This window comes from Drosophila tropicalis, unplaced genomic scaffold (assembly GCF_018151085.1).
Source record: "Drosophila tropicalis isolate 14030-0801.00 unplaced genomic scaffold, ASM1815108v1 contig_845, whole genome shotgun sequence".
NCBI classification, from domain to species: Eukaryota; Metazoa; Arthropoda; class Insecta; order Diptera; family Drosophilidae; genus Drosophila; species Drosophila tropicalis.
In genome coordinates, this window is record NW_027173338.1 from 4,643,166 (window position 1) to 4,660,863 (window position 17,698).

The following is a 17,698-nucleotide window of genomic DNA, read 5'->3' on the forward strand; positions in this document are numbered from 1 at the left end:
TGGATAATTATTATCAAAGTATAGAAACCCCAAGCAATATATGAAAATGGGGTTAACCTCTGAGATGTTTATCTTTACTTTACATATTCAATGCAAAATCTTATCTCTTATAATTTTCGTGCCTAATCAATTTGTATACATAAATATGTGAGTGTATAAGCCCTATCTTAATCATATTAACAGTAAGTGCAGACAAATTATAATAATTTTACAAAATTTAGATGATATTCAGGTAGAATTTTTACAACTGAGGACATTTCTACTAAAAAATGAATAAGAAAGACATTATTACCATTATCATAGCACACATTAAATAAACACAATTCCATCTGAATAAAAGATTTTAGTTATTAATAAAGCTAGAGTCTCAACTAGCAACTAAAATTGCACAGAACCTACAAAAACCTGTCAGTTTTTCATTGTTTCTTATTATTTCATTCATTCTTCATACTTTCTCATTGTATACACAGAGTTTAGATGCTACGCTTTTTATTTATAACAGAAAATTCATTTAACTGTCCAATATTTTGATAGATGACTCATAGAATGAATGGAGCATTAAAAATGCAAGAAGAACAATGGGCTATCGAAATGGAAGTTTCAAGTATATAGTCACAGGCAGACAGTCGTCAGTGAGAGAGACAGACGGATAGTCAGACAGACAAACAGATACTCTCAGTCCATATGGACTGAACAGAGTTGTTAATGCATTTTTTTCGTAGTGGCATAGACTGACAGAGAGAGAAGATAAAAAGAGATACAAAATTTTTGGTAACATTTATCAAAATGTCAGTGGCATTTAGACATTTCTATTTTCCACTTGTGTGTGTCTGTGTGTGTGTGTACGAGGGGGTTTTCTGTGTGGTAACCCCCTCCTCACTACGTTTCGATTAAATTCACTCACCTTCAATTTGCTTGCCAGCAGCAGCGGCTGCTGCAGCACTTAGAGCGACGCTAGCCAATGGCGATGTGGACAATGCAGCGCTGCCAAATTGCGGTAGACCAGCGGCTGTTGACATATATGCCGATGCCAATGGATTTGGATCGGACCCTGTGGAGTACATATCAGAAAAGAGTGGAAGAGAGGGATAGAGAGAAGAGATTTAGTTAGTAGAGAATTTATTTCGAGTGTCAAAGCTGCCAAAGTAAATTACAATTTGCTATAAAAAAAAGGAGAATAATATAAGCAGAACGAAATTATAAATGTGGTGGTAATTTGGTTAGTGTGTGACTAATCCTTATTGTTTATGTAAGGCAAAATCATTTTAATAAAATTTTATTAACTAAGTGGAACAAATTCAAGAAGTAAATTAGTTCCTTTATAAACTATGACCAAGATTATTTGTTTATAAGTATGGAGATAGAATATTCAATTTCTTGTTCAAAGAATAAGTTGATGCATTAGATTATATTCAGAGAATTATTAATGAAACGCCCCACCCAGTCGATTCTGTTGATCGGTCCTTATAAGTCTTTGGGTACTTCTCTTGTAAATGTACTGAAATAATTCAAAAGTTTTCCCTTCGATAGACAGTTTCCTTATTCGATGTTAGTTTGACAAACTTTTAAAATGTTTTCGAAAGGTTTTAAAACTGAAAATATTTTCGTACTTGCTGTTGGATTTTCTAGTGTATAATTATTATTTAGTTTTGGGTTTTGGCATATCGTTTGGTGTTTCGTTTTCAACGTAATTAATCATCAAATTTCACACGCCACAAGCAGAGGAGGACGACATTTGATTATTTTGCACCAGAAAACCCCAACCAAAAGCAAACCTAGCCAACCAACTACAATAATAAATCTAAAATTAATTTATATGTTGGTACGAGTGTGTGTGCTAGTGTGGGTGTTGGTTGTGTAATTTGACGCCTGTTTGTTTGTTATTTAGTTGTTTTTGCGTGATGTTTTGTTTTGCCATTGGCCACATCAACCGTCGCCTGAAACGTCGACGACCTCCAACCTTCCCCCCACCACCACTGAAACTATATGTAGTTCTCATCGTCACCATTTTCGTCATGCAATGCAATTTTGTGGTTTGCAATCAACCCACACATGACCCCGGACCTCGACGTTGCCCTTCGTTTCTCTGTTGCCCTTGGTGTTATTAATGAGATTTTGGAAAATATTCAGAGTTGAATAACTAATTGGGCTAATCACAAAAACAAAATGTGACATGAACACACAATAATAATTTCCAGTTGATCAACAAACTGATGAATGCTTGAGTGGTAATGCAGCATGAAGTCGGAAGCATAAAAGCCGCATGGCCCGAAATGTCAAGAGCCTTTCTGATAATCATTAAAGCATCCAATAAGTAGATAATTTTTCATGGGTAATCGGCAAACCCAGGAACAAGCTTCAACAATCGAATCTAGTTACTCCTCTTAAAGAACTATCCTTGATAAATCTAGAACGAAATGTAAGTAAACTCAGAGGCCTCGTTCTTTACCCTCTTTTTCTTTGTACAAGAAAACTTTTTACTGATTCTACAGATTTAATTTCAAAAGTTTTCCCTATGATGTAAAGGAAGTGAAGAGAAGTTTTTTTTTGGTTAGGTGTTGCAATCAGTTTTCTTGCAGGAAAATTGTAATTTAACAAAAGGAAAAACTTTTTTCCCTCTTCTTTTGCTGCCCACTCTTTGCTGTGAGTGTGTATGTGTGCGTGTGTAACATATTTGCCTAGAAAATTGTTTTAATTGTTTGGATTCCTCAGGCGCCTCAGGAAAAAGAACAAGAGTCAAAAGTCAAGTCTAAAACTAAAGAGATAGAAATGGTAAAGAGCCTGGCTATTTAAGTTGGCCAATAATAATCCACATGAGTGGACTTTTAGGTTCCATAAAATGAAGAATACAAACTTAGACCAACAAAAAAACCAAAAACAATTAGACACAACAACAGAGAGAAGAGAACGGAAATGGCCTATAACTATTTCTGCAGTTGTCTGTTTTTCTTTCGTTTTTATACTTTAGAAAATTGTTCGAGTAGGAAAATTGTGAAATTTCATGTTGTGAACACTGAGCGAAAAAACGTGTAAAAACAAACGTAATGGAGAAACAGTACAAAAAGAGAAAAGTAGAGGAAGAAGTTCTTGAAAAACGTGTTGAAACCTTAAATCAGTTGGGCAGCAAAAATAAGCAGGAGAAGGAAGTAAGGGCAATGGTTTAGTATGGAGGGTTTTGAGGGTTTTTTTTTTGGTGGTATAAACTACATAGTTTACTGCACTTCACAAAACTTTGATTAAGATTTTCGTTTGTTCTTGTTGCTGGTTTCTTCTTTCGTCTTCGACTAGTCCTGGCTTTTGTAGTGTGTGTGTGTTGCAACTTTGACGGGGGCACAAAATAAAAACAAAAAGCAAAAACAAAAAAAAATGAAAAACTTTTTGAATTGGTTGTGTTTGAGCTGAAGCTTTTTCGCTCGTCTTCATTTCTTCTTTTGAAAAGATTGTTGCAGAATTTCCATTCTCCTCCCCTCCAACCAATTCAGACTATCTTTTTCCTATCTTTTCTTTTTTTGTTGTGGCATGTTGTTAATAAAACAAAAAACAAAAAAGTTAATGGACAGAGAAAAAGTTGATTTGTGTGTGAATGTCAGTAGAAAATCGTTGCTTGGGTTTTCTTTAATTCAAAAAAAAAAAAAAATTGAAATAAAAAAGGATGTTAAAATTCCTGTTAATATTCAATCCTTGATGAAAATGATTCAAGAGCGTTAAATTCTTCTGCCTTGATTATACATATTTGAATTCGACAAACTAACTAAGAAAAGAAGTCACCGATTCATTTGGTTCTAAATTTTTAAATCAATCAATTATTATTATTGTTCCTTTATTTCTATTTGCTGCCACAGGATATCCAAAACTAAATTTTACCATTTTTATTAAATTAATATTTTCATAAAAATATATTTTCGAAATAGCATAATTGATATTGAAGCCACACAAACTGTTGATAAATTTAATATAGGTTCGTTTACGTTTGAATGCAATTTAGATCCTTAGTTTCTGGTATCTGCCTATCAAGTGCAAATCTGCAGCAATTATTTTATCCCCATACAGCTTTCAATCGTTTTTCTATGAAGCAATAATAGAAAAACCAAAAAAAGAATTGAAACAATTTGTGTTCTGTTTTGTTGGTCAAACACAAAAAGTCAAGAGTTGCCGCATTTTGTTTGGCCAAAATATAGTTACAGAAATGGCCACAAACAACAAAACGATTTGCTAGTTTAGTCTTTATCTAGTTTTTTTTTTTAGCTTTTCTGGCAAAATATGAATTTTTTGTTGCTGCTGCTGTTGTGGTTGTTGTTCTTGCTGTTGTTAGTTGCACATGAAGTCTTTCCAAGGGGTGTTTCCTAAGAATTTTTAATATTTCATTAAATTAAGTGGAACTCGTTCAAGTGGCAGGCTGGCACGAAGCATACAGCACGCGGCAGAAAAAAAAGAACACACACACACTTGAGATAAGCTCAGAAGGAACTTGGCTAAAGCAAACTCCTTGAAAAAGAAAGTCAACCAAAAAACAAATATAGTAAAAGTAAAAATTCCAGATTCCTTTTTGGCATACTCTTACAAGAGAGGAATCCTAAATTAATAAGAAAACTTAAGAGCTTATAAAGAGTATTAACAGGATATATGAATATTTCATATAAGTATTTAGCGACAATTTAACGCAAACAAAAAACCAAGGAAATTCGTAATTAACACAGTATTTTACTTCTATATAAAATGGCAAATCTTTTGATATCTCCTTTTAGATATTATTCAAAAGAGTATCCAAAATTCGTTATTGCAAGTTTATATTTTTCGTGATCTCTTTTAATTTTTGGCATTTTTCTGGTTAAGTCAGCCGCAGATTCTTTTTTATTTCTTTTCTTTGGTGAAGAAATTAAGTTGAAGGTTCACAAAAAATTTAACAAAAGCCTTAAAGTGAAAGAGGGGCAAAAAAAAGAGTCTAGTGTGGTGCTGCTCTACGTTCATGTTAGAATAAATGGAGATGGTCTATGACATGGCTTTTACTTTTGGGTAAAGTTTTTTCATTCTTTTTGTGTTGCGCCTGTCTTTGCCACATTTAAGTGGAATTTTTGCTTCGTATTTTTTGTGTGTTTTTTCGAGGAAAAACGCAAGAAAAAAATGCAAGAGACAGGCCATAATTCTTTTAGCAACTTATGGTTTTCAAACAAAAGAGAAAGAGCCAAATTCTTAAAAAATAAACTAGAACTGGTCAAAAAGAGAATAAACGATTTATGTCATGTGACAGTTTCGGATGAATAAGAGAGTGAATTATTTGAAAATATAGAGTATTAACCGTTCAGGGAGGCTCAAAAAGGAGCTAAGTAATCAGATGAATGAATTCTTTATAGACCCTAGATTTCTGACCATAATACATAAGGTTCTTTCGCTCTTCCTGCAACTGATACAAGATACAATTAACTGTCTCACGATAGCATCTCTAGTTGCGAATTAAAACTGGGAATTGCTGTTGAAGTAGCATTGCAACTTTCTTCCTCTGATGCGAAAAAGTGAATGGGGCCCAGGCACTGAGAATGCAAACGCACCACCCCAGGAGCAGCATCAGGACTTGCCTCCATCACCAATTCTACTACTCTTTATTCATTCCACTTTCACGACTGGGATTGCCTTTTCGCTGCCATAAGTTCCATGTTGTTAATTTCACAAGAGAGTGTAACTTGTAATTTTGTTGTATGTTGCATAAAGGAGGCAGGAGGAGCAGGTGGTGCTCTCTCACTTACTCTCGTGCGGTGCTTCTCGGTGTTCTCCCCCCATTTACCATCAACTTTAACTTGTGACGTAAAACAAGCACATTTGCTCGTAGTGCCACGTGAAATGTTACGTCGAACGCTTCGTTGGCTTTAACTGCCAGACGCAATGGTAAAAGATATGGAGACGATGTGAAAAAAGAAAAAGAGAGACTTAAAAAACGCAAAGAAAATGGCAACAAAAAATTCAAAATTAAACCAAAGAGAGAGAAAGAGAAATACGGAAAATTCTCACCTGTTCCTCCGCCGCCTCCAGATGAAGATGAAGACGACGTTGCCGATGATGCCGCCGCTTTGGCAGCAGCCTTTTTACCCAAAAGACCTAAATCCATATAATATTGGTAAGCATTTGTTTTGTATAAAGATATAGAAAAGGTTAGAGCTAGGTTAAAAAAGGTCTTTCCAGTTTAAAACGTAATTTAACTAATTGGGCTTGTGCCCAATATGCATAAGTGGCCAAGTGGAAAACTAATACACCATCCAACATTGGAATTGAATTGACTTGAATTGGTTTAAAAAGGCGTTTTAAGCTCCGAAGTTTCGAGTAGTTTCCCACTAAAAACAAGTCTTATGACTCAAAATATATTTGATAAATTAATTTAAATTCGGAATCGTTAGAAAAAATCTTAATTATCCTACTAGTCAAAAAAGAGTCCTCGTTGCTCTCGCAATTGTTATGATATTAATTTGTAGGATAGTGTTAGTAGAGTGATTTCTCGTATGCATGAATGTATCTTATAGGTAGTAGAGGCCGCTAAAAATAAGCTTCAAGATAATTGATAATCAATAAAAAGGCACACACAACACATTCATGTTGTTGTGTATGTGCGACGTAATATCCTTTCATTGCCAGGAAAGGAAGGTTAACTTAAGCTAGTTAACTTGGCACTTACACAATAAAGCAGCTGTATTTGTCAGCTGGGCGCTGCCCGGCGATGCTGCAGCAGCATTTGATAGTCCTGGCTGTGCCATGGCCGCAATCGCTGCCAGATTCTGAACAGTCATCGGTGAGAGTAGACCAGCCGCAGCAGCAGCACTGGCCGTGGCAGCATCCTGAGTTTGATTATTCTGCTGCTGAGCAGCTCCCAATCCAGTCAGGGCTACAATTAAAAATCATTTTAACGTTCATGTTGGTTGATAATATCGAAAAAATCTACCTTGCAGCAATTGCTGCTGCAATCCCACTGCCTGCAACTGTTGCAGCAATTGAATGGAGGCGGGTGTTAAGGCATCTGCTCCCAAAACTGGCGACGGTTGTTGCGGTGGGTTTGGCAATATAGACGTGGATACACTTGTCGGCGTTTGACCCAATGGTATGTTTATATTAGTGGCCAAGTTCCACAAATTTGCCTGTATCTGTTGAATCTTCTTTTGCTCCTTTTCCTTTTGTGTATCGGCAAATTTGACAACCAACGGCGATGTGCAACCCTCCATAATTTTGTTCTGACTAAGCGTCTATGAAACCGAAGAAGATGAAGGCTTCTTAGTTGTGAGCCCTTTTAACTAGGGTGAGCGATTTAACTTACCACTTTAATGGCCGATATGGCAGCGTGTTTTGTGGCAAATGTGACAAAGGCACAACCCTTACTCTGTCCGTTCTGATCTCTCAGCACTGTGCACTCTTCAATGGCTCCGTGAACTTCGAATAATTTGCGCACGTCGTTCTCGTTTAGTTTCTTATTTAGCATGCCCACAAACAACTTGCGTTCTGCAAATAAAAAGAAAAGAAAATCAGAATTTAATAATTAATTACAAATACAAGCTTAGTCACAATACAATGGGCAATTAGTCAATTAAAACTGTTGCAAATTCTCTATCAATTGAAGCAGATTCCTTTATAAAACACTTCTATTGAAATAATTCAAAACTAACTCACATTTTGAGGTGAAAGAGATTGTAAAAAGTTCAAATAGTTGTAAATGAAGTCAAGGTCGAGGCAAAAAATTAGTTAAGATTTCTAAAGAACTGTCTTAAATTGTCAAGCAATCCTATATTAGGAAAAATATAACTCCATTAGTTCGAACTTATGGCCTTGAATAGTGTTGAGGAGTCGCTAAATGAAAGGTTTTGGTCCCCCAAATTTATATATTTGGACCCATTTGACACTTTCTGGTCAACGTTCAATATTTATACTTTTCTAATCCAAAAATTTTGTTTACATTCCTCTGTTAGAAATTTGAGCCCTTCATTTCGCATAATATTTGTATGTGCACCTGACTACTCAGTTAGATTTATGACAGATTTTTTTTCATTGCCAGTCGCAGACCTTAACCTTGGTAAATTAATCGTTGCATGAATAACGCGGAAGCCCATTGACAACCGCATTGGCCCTCTAAAGTTACAAGTGGGTTAGGGTCGGATGCCTTTCAACTAGTTGAAAACCATACCCCCCTTTCTTCTCTGCCTTCATCACCTAGCTAGATCCGGTTAAGTTACTTTGTCTGGCAATTGTTGTTGTTATTTAGTGTTTTTCCAAATGCTCAATTAATTTTGCATAAATTGCAACAATTTGGAATGCATTCCCTTTTGTCTGTTAACTAATTGGCAGGCATTTAACATTTTGCCAAATATTTGCACTTTAGCTGCCACGCCTCCACCCTACATAACCCCCAATTCTAGCCAGTTACCAGTTCGTTTCTCTAAATTGTTACCTAATTTATTTGCACAAACACGCCAAAATGCGCAAATGCACAAATTAATTGTTATCAAATAGGCAATTTAGCCAACGAATCGAAAGAGTGAACGATAGGCAAAGAGAAGAGAGGGTTAAAATTTCCCAACTAAAGTTAAAATGGAAATTAGCAAAAAAAAAAAAAAAAATTGTTAATTAAAAAACCAGCATAGAAAAAGCTACGCAAATTTAAATTTACGCTTAAATAAGACTAAAAGTCAAGTGGTTCTCTCTTCACTCTCTTTTTACAAACTTCATCACCAAATTCAATGAATTTGAAATTTCAATTTTTTCTCTTTGAGAGCTGACTAAGCGTAGTTTACTCTCCTACTCGTTCTCCTGTTATGAGATCTGGCAAGATTATGATAATATAGCTCAAATGCAGTTAGTTTTTGCTCTGCCCCTGTTCGTTGCTGCACTTGCAATTGGAGAGTTGCTGTGCTAGTGGCAATAATCATAAAAATAATAATAATAATCCATAGTGCCCTGGCTCTGCCATGCCAGTGGCTGATGCTTCTCTTTTTTTCGCCTTACCAGTTTTTGCTGCCAGTTGATAACACATTGGCAAATGGCAATGGGCAATGTCATTTTCTAGACCAAAGTCACGTAGCAACAAATGGTAGCATTTGGTTTTTCTTTTACACATCTAGTTAAATCAAATGATGTCACCCATATGAGTAAGAACTACTTACTAGGACAACTCACTCAAACAAATTTATGATTTCTGAAGATTTCTTTGAATTTAATTTAAATGAATATAAAAATTAGAATTAAGCAGGTATAATTATTTGAAATATTATTTCCAAAATTCAAACAAATTTTTCCTCTGTGTAGAAGGACACACTATAAACTATTGATAAATAATATATTTCGCCTTATATAATTTATTTTGTGGTAATTTTTGTTAAGCCCGAAAAAAGTCAAAAAATCAATTTTATCGCTGCATGTATAAGCAGCTTAATTATAATTTTAATTGATTTTCCAGGACCCAAACCACACACGAAAAACAGATTTTCATTAACACAAAAACAGATTTTGCATCACAAACCCTCTGATCGCCACCCTCCGGCTCTCCTCATTTAACTATTCTGTGCTCTCTTGCTTTATAATTTTGGCAATAAAATCATAATTCAGCAACAATAGATGATAATTATGAGCCTTAGTTGGCTCTATTTGTATAGGAATTGTGTGTGTTTGGAAAGCCAGCAGGCGGTAGATATGAATGCGATAACCAGAGATTTTATTCCATCTATATGTATAAATATATATTTTTCCAACCCTTTTAGCCTTTCTTTGCATGGGTTTGGGAAAATTTAATTCTGACACTAAATAAGGGACAGTTAAGTCAGACTTGACTAACTTTTAAGCCTTGTGTGTCCTGCTGCCGTCTGCTTTCTTCCTTTTAAAATATTAAAATTACTCTAGCACAGAGAGCTGGGAGAAACGATAGCTCTAGTAGAGAGATGATGGTAATAGAGGGTGGCATAAAGATTGGACTTGGAATCGGCGCCATCTGAGAGGAGAGGCGTTTGGTGGGGCATAGGAGTAGAGTAATGCAACTAATCTGCTTCTAGTGGCGCACATTAAGTGTTGCCACGCTTTCGACTTTAATTTGAAAACATAAAGCAGCAGCAGCATCGCGAAAGGTAGGGTGCAATGAAAGAGGGACGCACTGGATTGGGGCTAGTGCTGCTGCCACTTGTGTACTCTAAGAGCTACCTATGTTTTCTCCCCTATTCCTCATCCTTATGCATCTTTTTTTTTTTTGCTGGCCATTTTTGCATGGCCACTCAAACCGAAACGAAGCGAGGAGCTAACCAGCCAGCCAACAGTAACCTGGGCGCCAGGACATTGATGTTCATTCTCGTTTCCTGGTATATGTATATTTGTGTTTTACTGCGGGTATGTGTGTGTATGCAGGCTGAAAACGGGTCATATTTGCCGCCATTCCATCCGGCTACTCTTGCTCCTGCTTCACTCTCTTGGCTTAGCTTATTTATGTCACAAATATGAGCAAACGCGTACGCAATGCCATGGCTGGTTGGGTTCTTGGCTTGGTTCAGGTTTGGGGTTTCGGTTTTTGCCTGGCTGACTACTCTCTTTCTCTCCTGTATTCGTTCTCCCCCTCACCAACAACTCTTCTCTTCTCACCACTTGACTCGCCACTTTGCATGCATCGCTGCGTGTTTGGCATATTTAACAAATTTTCACAAAAATAATGTGTAATGCCTCCTCTCGCCACTTTCCATTCCCCTCCTGCACGCTTTACGTTCTAGTCCCTCTCTTGTTGTTGTTGTGGCTGCGGTTTTCACACACGGCACCAGCAGCAGCAGCAGGTGGGTGGTTGGGTTGCTTGGCTGTGGGACATATAGGGTGGAAAATCTAATCAGGCGCTGTGGCATTGGTCAAAACCAGCATCAGAAACACGCTAAACTTATCAATAAGCCACATGGAACAATGAACTCAAATGAAATTTTTAAATTTTACTCAAAAAACAAAATTCTAGATAAAACGGGTAGAGTTAATCGAAGCGAAACTAAATCGACGAGGCGCTGTTCTCTGTATTTCGTCGCATTTCTCATTCCAGTACAGATTCAATTTGTTATATACTTTTTGATTGAAAACAGAATCTGAATCATCTTACATACTATACTTTGAGTCTTAAATCGGTTGATATATGACTTAAGGCAATTAGCATGTCATACCCTTAAAGTTTTAACAATTGGGGCACCCATATAAATTATTTAACTATGGAACTTCTCTCCACTTTCATTTTTTTCTCTCCCTTTTCATACATTTTGGCCATGTAAACGATATGGACGTATATTTCACCTGGGCACTTAATGAAATTCTCAATTGCTTGCATTATTAAATTTAATTTCCACATCGTGGAGAGGCTGGTGCATTAAGGCAAAAGGGGAGTGTACTGGAGAGAAAATGTATTAAATTTAAATTTTAATCGCAGCAAAATGTTCTTCGAATGAGGGAAAACGTTTCCTTTTTTTCTGTTTGGGTTGTAGGAAAGAAGTTTATATATACAGACAGTAGGTATATAATATATGTTGCGTGGTAGAGGAAGGCCCCTGAATTGGATTGGATTGGATTGTCTAGTGAGCGCACAAAAATACTTTCGTTTTTATTGCATGGGTGAAGAAGTTAAGGTAAGAAGATTGGACTCAACTGGCTGATGAAGACGATACAAAATTATTGAAAATATTTTGCCTTTAGTAAGGGAAATGAAAGAAAGCTTTATTATAAAAGAAAGCAATCTTTAATAGCACTTCCCCTGTAATGATCGACCACATTTAAAATAAGTATTGAAAAGAGAATGCTATCAAGCTCCATATTGTTTAAAGTTAGCAATAACAACTTCTTCGTCTTCATTATGTAATTTTTTCATTTTTGAGTCTAAATTTAATCCTTTAACTCTATGTTTGTGTAAAGTATATAAAAAACTCTAATCAATCATATTTCAATGGAAATTTTTATATTTTTAAGGACTTTCTCGCTTTTCTGTCATGCCACTTCTCTATTTTAAAATGTAGCCTTGCCCAGCAGACTTTTCATTCCTCTTTCTCCACTGTCAATGCCATCTTTTGTATAAATTTTGTTTTTCTTCTTCTCTAGTCGATTTGGTTTTAGCTTTTTGCATCCTTAGCCATGTCCTTTGGCCATTTCTTTCATTTTTTTCTCATTCCATTTTGTTTTTTTTTTTTTTTCGTCTTTCTACTTTCGATTGCATAAACTTTGTGAGAGGCAAAGGAAAATTTACATTTTAATTGCATTGAAATTTTGTTTTCGTCGGGTTTAGCTGCTGGTGCTGCTGCTTTTTTGTATTTAATCCGCAAAAATATTGAATATCAAGTGGGTAGAACCTTATATACTTATATATACATATGAAAAGATATATAGAGACGTAATTGCATGAAAAGTTCTTGGTGAATAAATTTCCATTATGCCCATAACTGCCGACACTAAAAGAAATAAATTCCAACATCCAAAAAAAAATACAGAAAGAAAAAAAAGTCTTATAGAAGAAAACGAAACCAATTTCAACAAAACTTGCCTCATTTATCAACAGGCAAAAAGAATGGGGAGGAACATAGTGATGGTTGAAGGGAGATGTGGTAAAAGTGAGGGGAAGGATGGACAATAGTTCGTACAGGTTAATAAATCGATATGACATTTTGAGCCAAGCCGAAAGCCACAGAAAATGTCCTTCAACAACACGAAACGAAGCCAATAAAATGAGCCATTCTTTTTCTACACCAACCTTTCCCATTCTCTCACACTTCACATTTGGTCAACACAAACAAGGAAAACCATGTACAGAAGGAAGAAAACATCGGAAATGTAGCAATACTCTATAAATAGAACTATTGAAGCACTATTTCATGACCAATTAAATCTATCGTCTTTAAATTTTACTTTATTGGGCTTTTGTTTCAGTTATGTTTCAGATGGTCCTCGAAATGGATTTGCTTGTCATTACATCGATGAATAAATAACCATTACTTTCTAAGAACTTTTTTACTCAGATCCTATTTAAGATTATAAACTCACAGTATTTCAATTTTACAAACCAAAGAAGAGGGCCAAAGCTCCGCCCAAATAAATAGGCTACACTTTTTGGAAAGAGCATAAGAAGTAACACCAATACCAACACAAACATAAATTTTCATGTAGAAGCAATAAAAAGGACATGTTTCAGTGCTCATATAAGAACATATCTCTACACCAAAAAACAACAGCAACAACAACAACAACAACATAATCAAGAGCATAACAATAACCAAAAGGACAGGAGGCAGGCAAAAGTTATCTCCCTTTTCCCTGGTTTCTCTCTTTTTTCTGGAAAATTATTTGCATTTTTACACATTCGTTTTTTTTTTCCTTTTTCCATTTTGTTGGGGGTCAAGCAAAGGACATGAACATGATAGCCGAAAAAGAGATATATAACAACAAGAACAACAAGCAGCAAAAATGAATGAAATGGTTGTCCATTATAGAGGGGTTAAAACTTTTGATCGGACTATAAGAGAGGGTGAACATGGCAATGTGTGTATGCATGTTGTTGTGCGTAACTGTGATAATGGGTTTCTATGTCGAAGAACTTTCAACTTCCTTTATTGTATTTTATGGTTTTCGGGTCGTCTTCCCCAACTTCTGTCTCTCTTTCTCTCTCTACTATCCTTTTTTTATGCGTTGTTCAGTTTGATTATGATTATAATGTGTGTATGTGTGTGTGTGCGAGTGTGTATAATATTGGGGAATGAGCTGAAAAAAAGAACAATAATAAGAGTTTTTTTGGGTATTTTATGTTCCTCTCTGATTATATAGATAAAAATCATCCATTGATAATAGAAGTGAAAATGCAAATAAACAATATTCTATCTACTAAAATTTTTATATTCTCAGTGGAGCTGAGTAGTTTGGATTATGACTGAATTGAAAGCTTTTCACTTTTACGAAGATAAAGTAGACTGAATTCGGGCGTGGTCTGGGGGCTAGGTATATATTTGATCGATTTTTGTGAAGAAAATCGGATTCTGTTTGGAATCAAACCTAACGCGAAAATAACACCTGAAGCTTGTGATTATTTAAATTTCATTAAAGAGTGGGAAGATTTCAAAAACCTTTTTAGCTTTTGCAACAGATAAGTCACTCAGCTTGGTTTGTGAATCAGGCACTTATAAGTTACAGGAGGCCGGCAGTTGCTACAATCATTTAGTCACTCATTCGGCTACGTTGCTCTGTCTCTCATTCTCTGTCTCTCTGCCTGCCACTCAAAATAGAACGAAGCTATCTATTCTAGTTGCATATCCTCTATTCTAGTCAAGTCATTTCAATCCAAGGGCTGTCACGCTTTTTGCCATGTCAGACAAGACGCGGAGTCAGCCTCTAGAGCTGGCCTTTTGCTACGACGGGGCTTCTGGGATGATGATGAGCTCCCCCCGTGTTCTGTCCCTCTCCGTTTTTAGATGAGGGAGGGGAGCAAAGTGTGAAGTATTTCACTAAAAACCAATTCATTTGCATAAAATGGCAACTGGAAACGGAAACTCGAGAGCTGCCTCTCAGATTAGAATGTGGCCATGGCAGGACCAAAGATTCCGAACCACCCATCAGGTACCCTCTTCCTCTCGCCATCTTTTTTTGCTATGTGGGTAAATGTGGCACACAATGTGAATGGGGAAAGTGCATTAGGCAACATAGCAACAAAAAAAAAAAAAACCAGGAAAATGCAAGTGAACTTTATGCAGGTCCTGCTGGGCCATAGGCAATGTGGCATTTGTGGCCTGATGCCTGCTACTCCTCTCTCCTGCTGCAGCTGCTAGGTCGGTCCCACTGCTGCTGCTGCTGGGCGTTTTTGGGTCAAAGCAATTAAAGGTTATAAATTTGTGTGCGAAAAATTACACAATTTTTGTTTAAATATGCAAAAAGTGTGCGTAGAACCAGGAGAGGAAGAGCAAAAGGAATGAAGTCACGTGCCGGGCTCTACCACTATATCTCTCTCGCTCTCTCTCTTTCTCTCTGCGGCAGTTCATTTGCCATTTAATTTAGCAGAAAATTAAAGTCCAGTTAAAATTTTCACATTTTGCTGCTACTGTAAGCCAATTTATGAACTGTTACAAAACTGTTGAAAATTCGCCAAAAACAAAAACATTTTTCATCACCATTGGTAAATCTTCTTTTCTCCTTACTCATGATTGAAAATAAAGTGTAAAATGTTAACTTTATCATCATCCCACAACATCGAAAAGGAAATAATGAGGGGAGTGGTAAGGTGTGTGTGTGTATTAAAAGTGTCAGAACAGCAACACGTGTATGTCAATGACTCGCACACACATACACACACAGCCACACCACATACCCGGGAGAAAATTTGCACAATTTTTGTTGCCTCTTAAAAAACTGGAAAAACCTTTTGTTTGTATTGTATAAGTGTGTGTGTGTGTGTGTGTGGGGGTGTGTGTTAATAATGTTGAAGTCAAGTGTAAATTTGTGGCCAAGTGAACTCGGAGTGGGCGTTAACCAGGTGAGAGGCAAAAGAGGGCATGGCCAATTGACATGGTTTTAAATATGTTTGGCATCTGTTCTTTTTGAAACTCTGTTTCATATACCCCGTAAATGTGCATTAAGTACAAAAGAGCATATTGAGTATAAGAGTATAATAAAACTATTCAGTTTCAATTGCATGTATGAATGGAATACTTAAAGGGGACTTTAAGGAGTGTTATTAAATCACATTAATCCAAAATCTTAGGGGTTTGTTTGCTTTTAGAACTGAAGACACAAAGTAAGCAGGATTTGGCAAAATGATTTCACTTAGTAAAACTTTTAAAATCGATTTTGGTTATATTGCAATTTATTATTCCCAACTAATTCAAACTTTACAGGGTACATTCAAGTCGCTACTATATCCTCGTAGATAGCTTTTTATTTTTTATTGTTTTTTTTTGCTGGTTTGTGCCTGAACAGATAATGAAATGAAAAGCGGAAATTGTCTGTGTGTGTCTGTGGCAGACATTGGAAAAGGTGGGCAGATGATGATGAAAATGTGTGAAGCGGCAGAGAGGAGAGAAATGTGATCCAAGAGAGAGAGGGAGAGAGGTTGAAAGTCCTGAGGAGTTATCTGTGGTGCAATTGACATTAAAGTTTAAAATTAAGTACATCTCACGTTATAAAATTTATAGAGGAATGGAAAATATAAATTTTATTCCCCGGTTTATGAGAAACAACTAGTTAAATTTTCTTTAAATACAAATTCAAGAGACCTTTTTCAAATGTCACTTGGATGATTTTTCAGCCTGGGTAATTAACTTAATGATGATCCCAACACGGGAAATCTGCGCCCATTCTCTACCTGCAGTGGCTCAGGCGAATGACAACGCGACCAATAAATTGCTTTAATTACCCAATTTTAAAAGCCATCGAAAGGAGTGAGGTAAAAAAGGGGGCCAAAGATATATATGGTAATGTCAATGTAAGTGGCTGGCGGAGGACAATTTCGGGTGAAGCTCCAGCTTCTACTGGTCCTGACTGAGTCCTGTGACAAGGTAGATAACACTCCAGCATCAACAGACCATCAATAAACGAGAAGGATATGTGAGGCAGATGAGAAAGATGAGCTGGAGTGGGAGTGAGAGCAGTTGTCAATGAAGATGGACAGATTGTTGCAACCGGGTTGCTTGTTCGCCCCATAGAATGAATGAAAAGTGGAGAGATGCCAAGAAATTTTGGAAAATTTGCCTGATGTTTTGTTCATCTCAATTCATGAATGCAAACGATTGAAAGCTTTTTCCCTAATTAATAGTGAGCAGCAGCACAAGAATTTTTCATAGGCATCAGCAATCTGGTTAATTAAGATCTGTGCTTGCAAAGTTGACTTGGATAGCAATAGTTATTTAGTCAATTGGTTTAGCAATTATTTCATTGTAAGAAGTTTAAACGTAACTAGTGGTTAATACTTGTTTTATAAAGTTCTTATTCGTCTTCCTAATGAACAGAGACACCAGCAATTCGATAAGTGATTCATATTCATGTCAAATTCAGACTATACGAAGGAGTTTGTTGCTGAAGAAACACATAGACCACATAGGCACAAGCAAAAATAAAAACAATCCAATCGTTACATGCTTTGGGCACAATTATAATTCCCAAATGGTTTTAGCGTTGCAAAGAGTTGATCGACGTTCTTAATTTTTCTCGTGTGTTGTCTAAATTGTTATCTATGTTAGAAACCCTCACGGTGACATCACAAACCAAAAATTGTATTCTTCGTTAGTGTGTGTATGCTTGTGTGTGAGTGCGTATGTGTATAGTGGCCTACCTGGCACTGCATAAGGTGATGGATTCGACGATGGCAGCCAATATGCAGAATTTATTGGCGGATAGGATTTATGCGTAGTTGTGGTCGTCGACGCAGAGTCGAACGATGTTAAGGTAGAGCACGACGACAACGACGGTGATGACGACAACGATGGCAAAGAGGATATTGACGAGAACGATGTTGGCAATAAGGACAATGTGGCAGCAACGATGTCGCTATTATTGGATAAATTCTCAATTACTGACGATAATTGACTGCTGGCTATATGCTGATGCTGCTGACGGTATTCTGGTTCGACAACATCGTCATTATGATCTTTGCCTTTAGGTGTTCCTCCCACCACTCCCAAAAAGCCTCCTGCTGCTCCTACTCCTACTTCTTTGACTGATTTTTCTCCTCCTCCAGCTCTTCTGTCTTTTTGGCTATTTA

General features: G+C 36.5%; 1 protein-coding gene across 4 annotated transcripts in view; it reads right to left on the reverse strand.

Moving 5' to 3' along the window:
• bru1 (bruno 1) overlaps positions 1-17,698 on the reverse strand; it is a 111,156-nt gene that overhangs the window by 5,761 nt on the left and 87,697 nt on the right. For 2 of the 4 annotated variants that reach the window (XM_068295708.1, XM_068295710.1), the window contains 5 exons: positions 7,295-7,476; positions 6,926-7,223; positions 6,662-6,868; positions 6,004-6,090; positions 905-1,051 (listed from right to left, as the gene is read on the reverse strand). In XM_068295708.1, the coding sequence (XP_068151809.1) occupies positions 905-1,051; positions 6,004-6,090; positions 6,662-6,868; positions 6,926-7,223; positions 7,295-7,476 (921 nt within the window). The remainder of the gene's footprint in view (positions 1-904; positions 1,052-6,003; positions 6,091-6,661; positions 6,869-6,925; positions 7,224-7,294; positions 7,477-17,698) is intronic. The other 2 variants (XM_068295709.1, XM_068295711.1) reach the window with 1 other exon arrangement.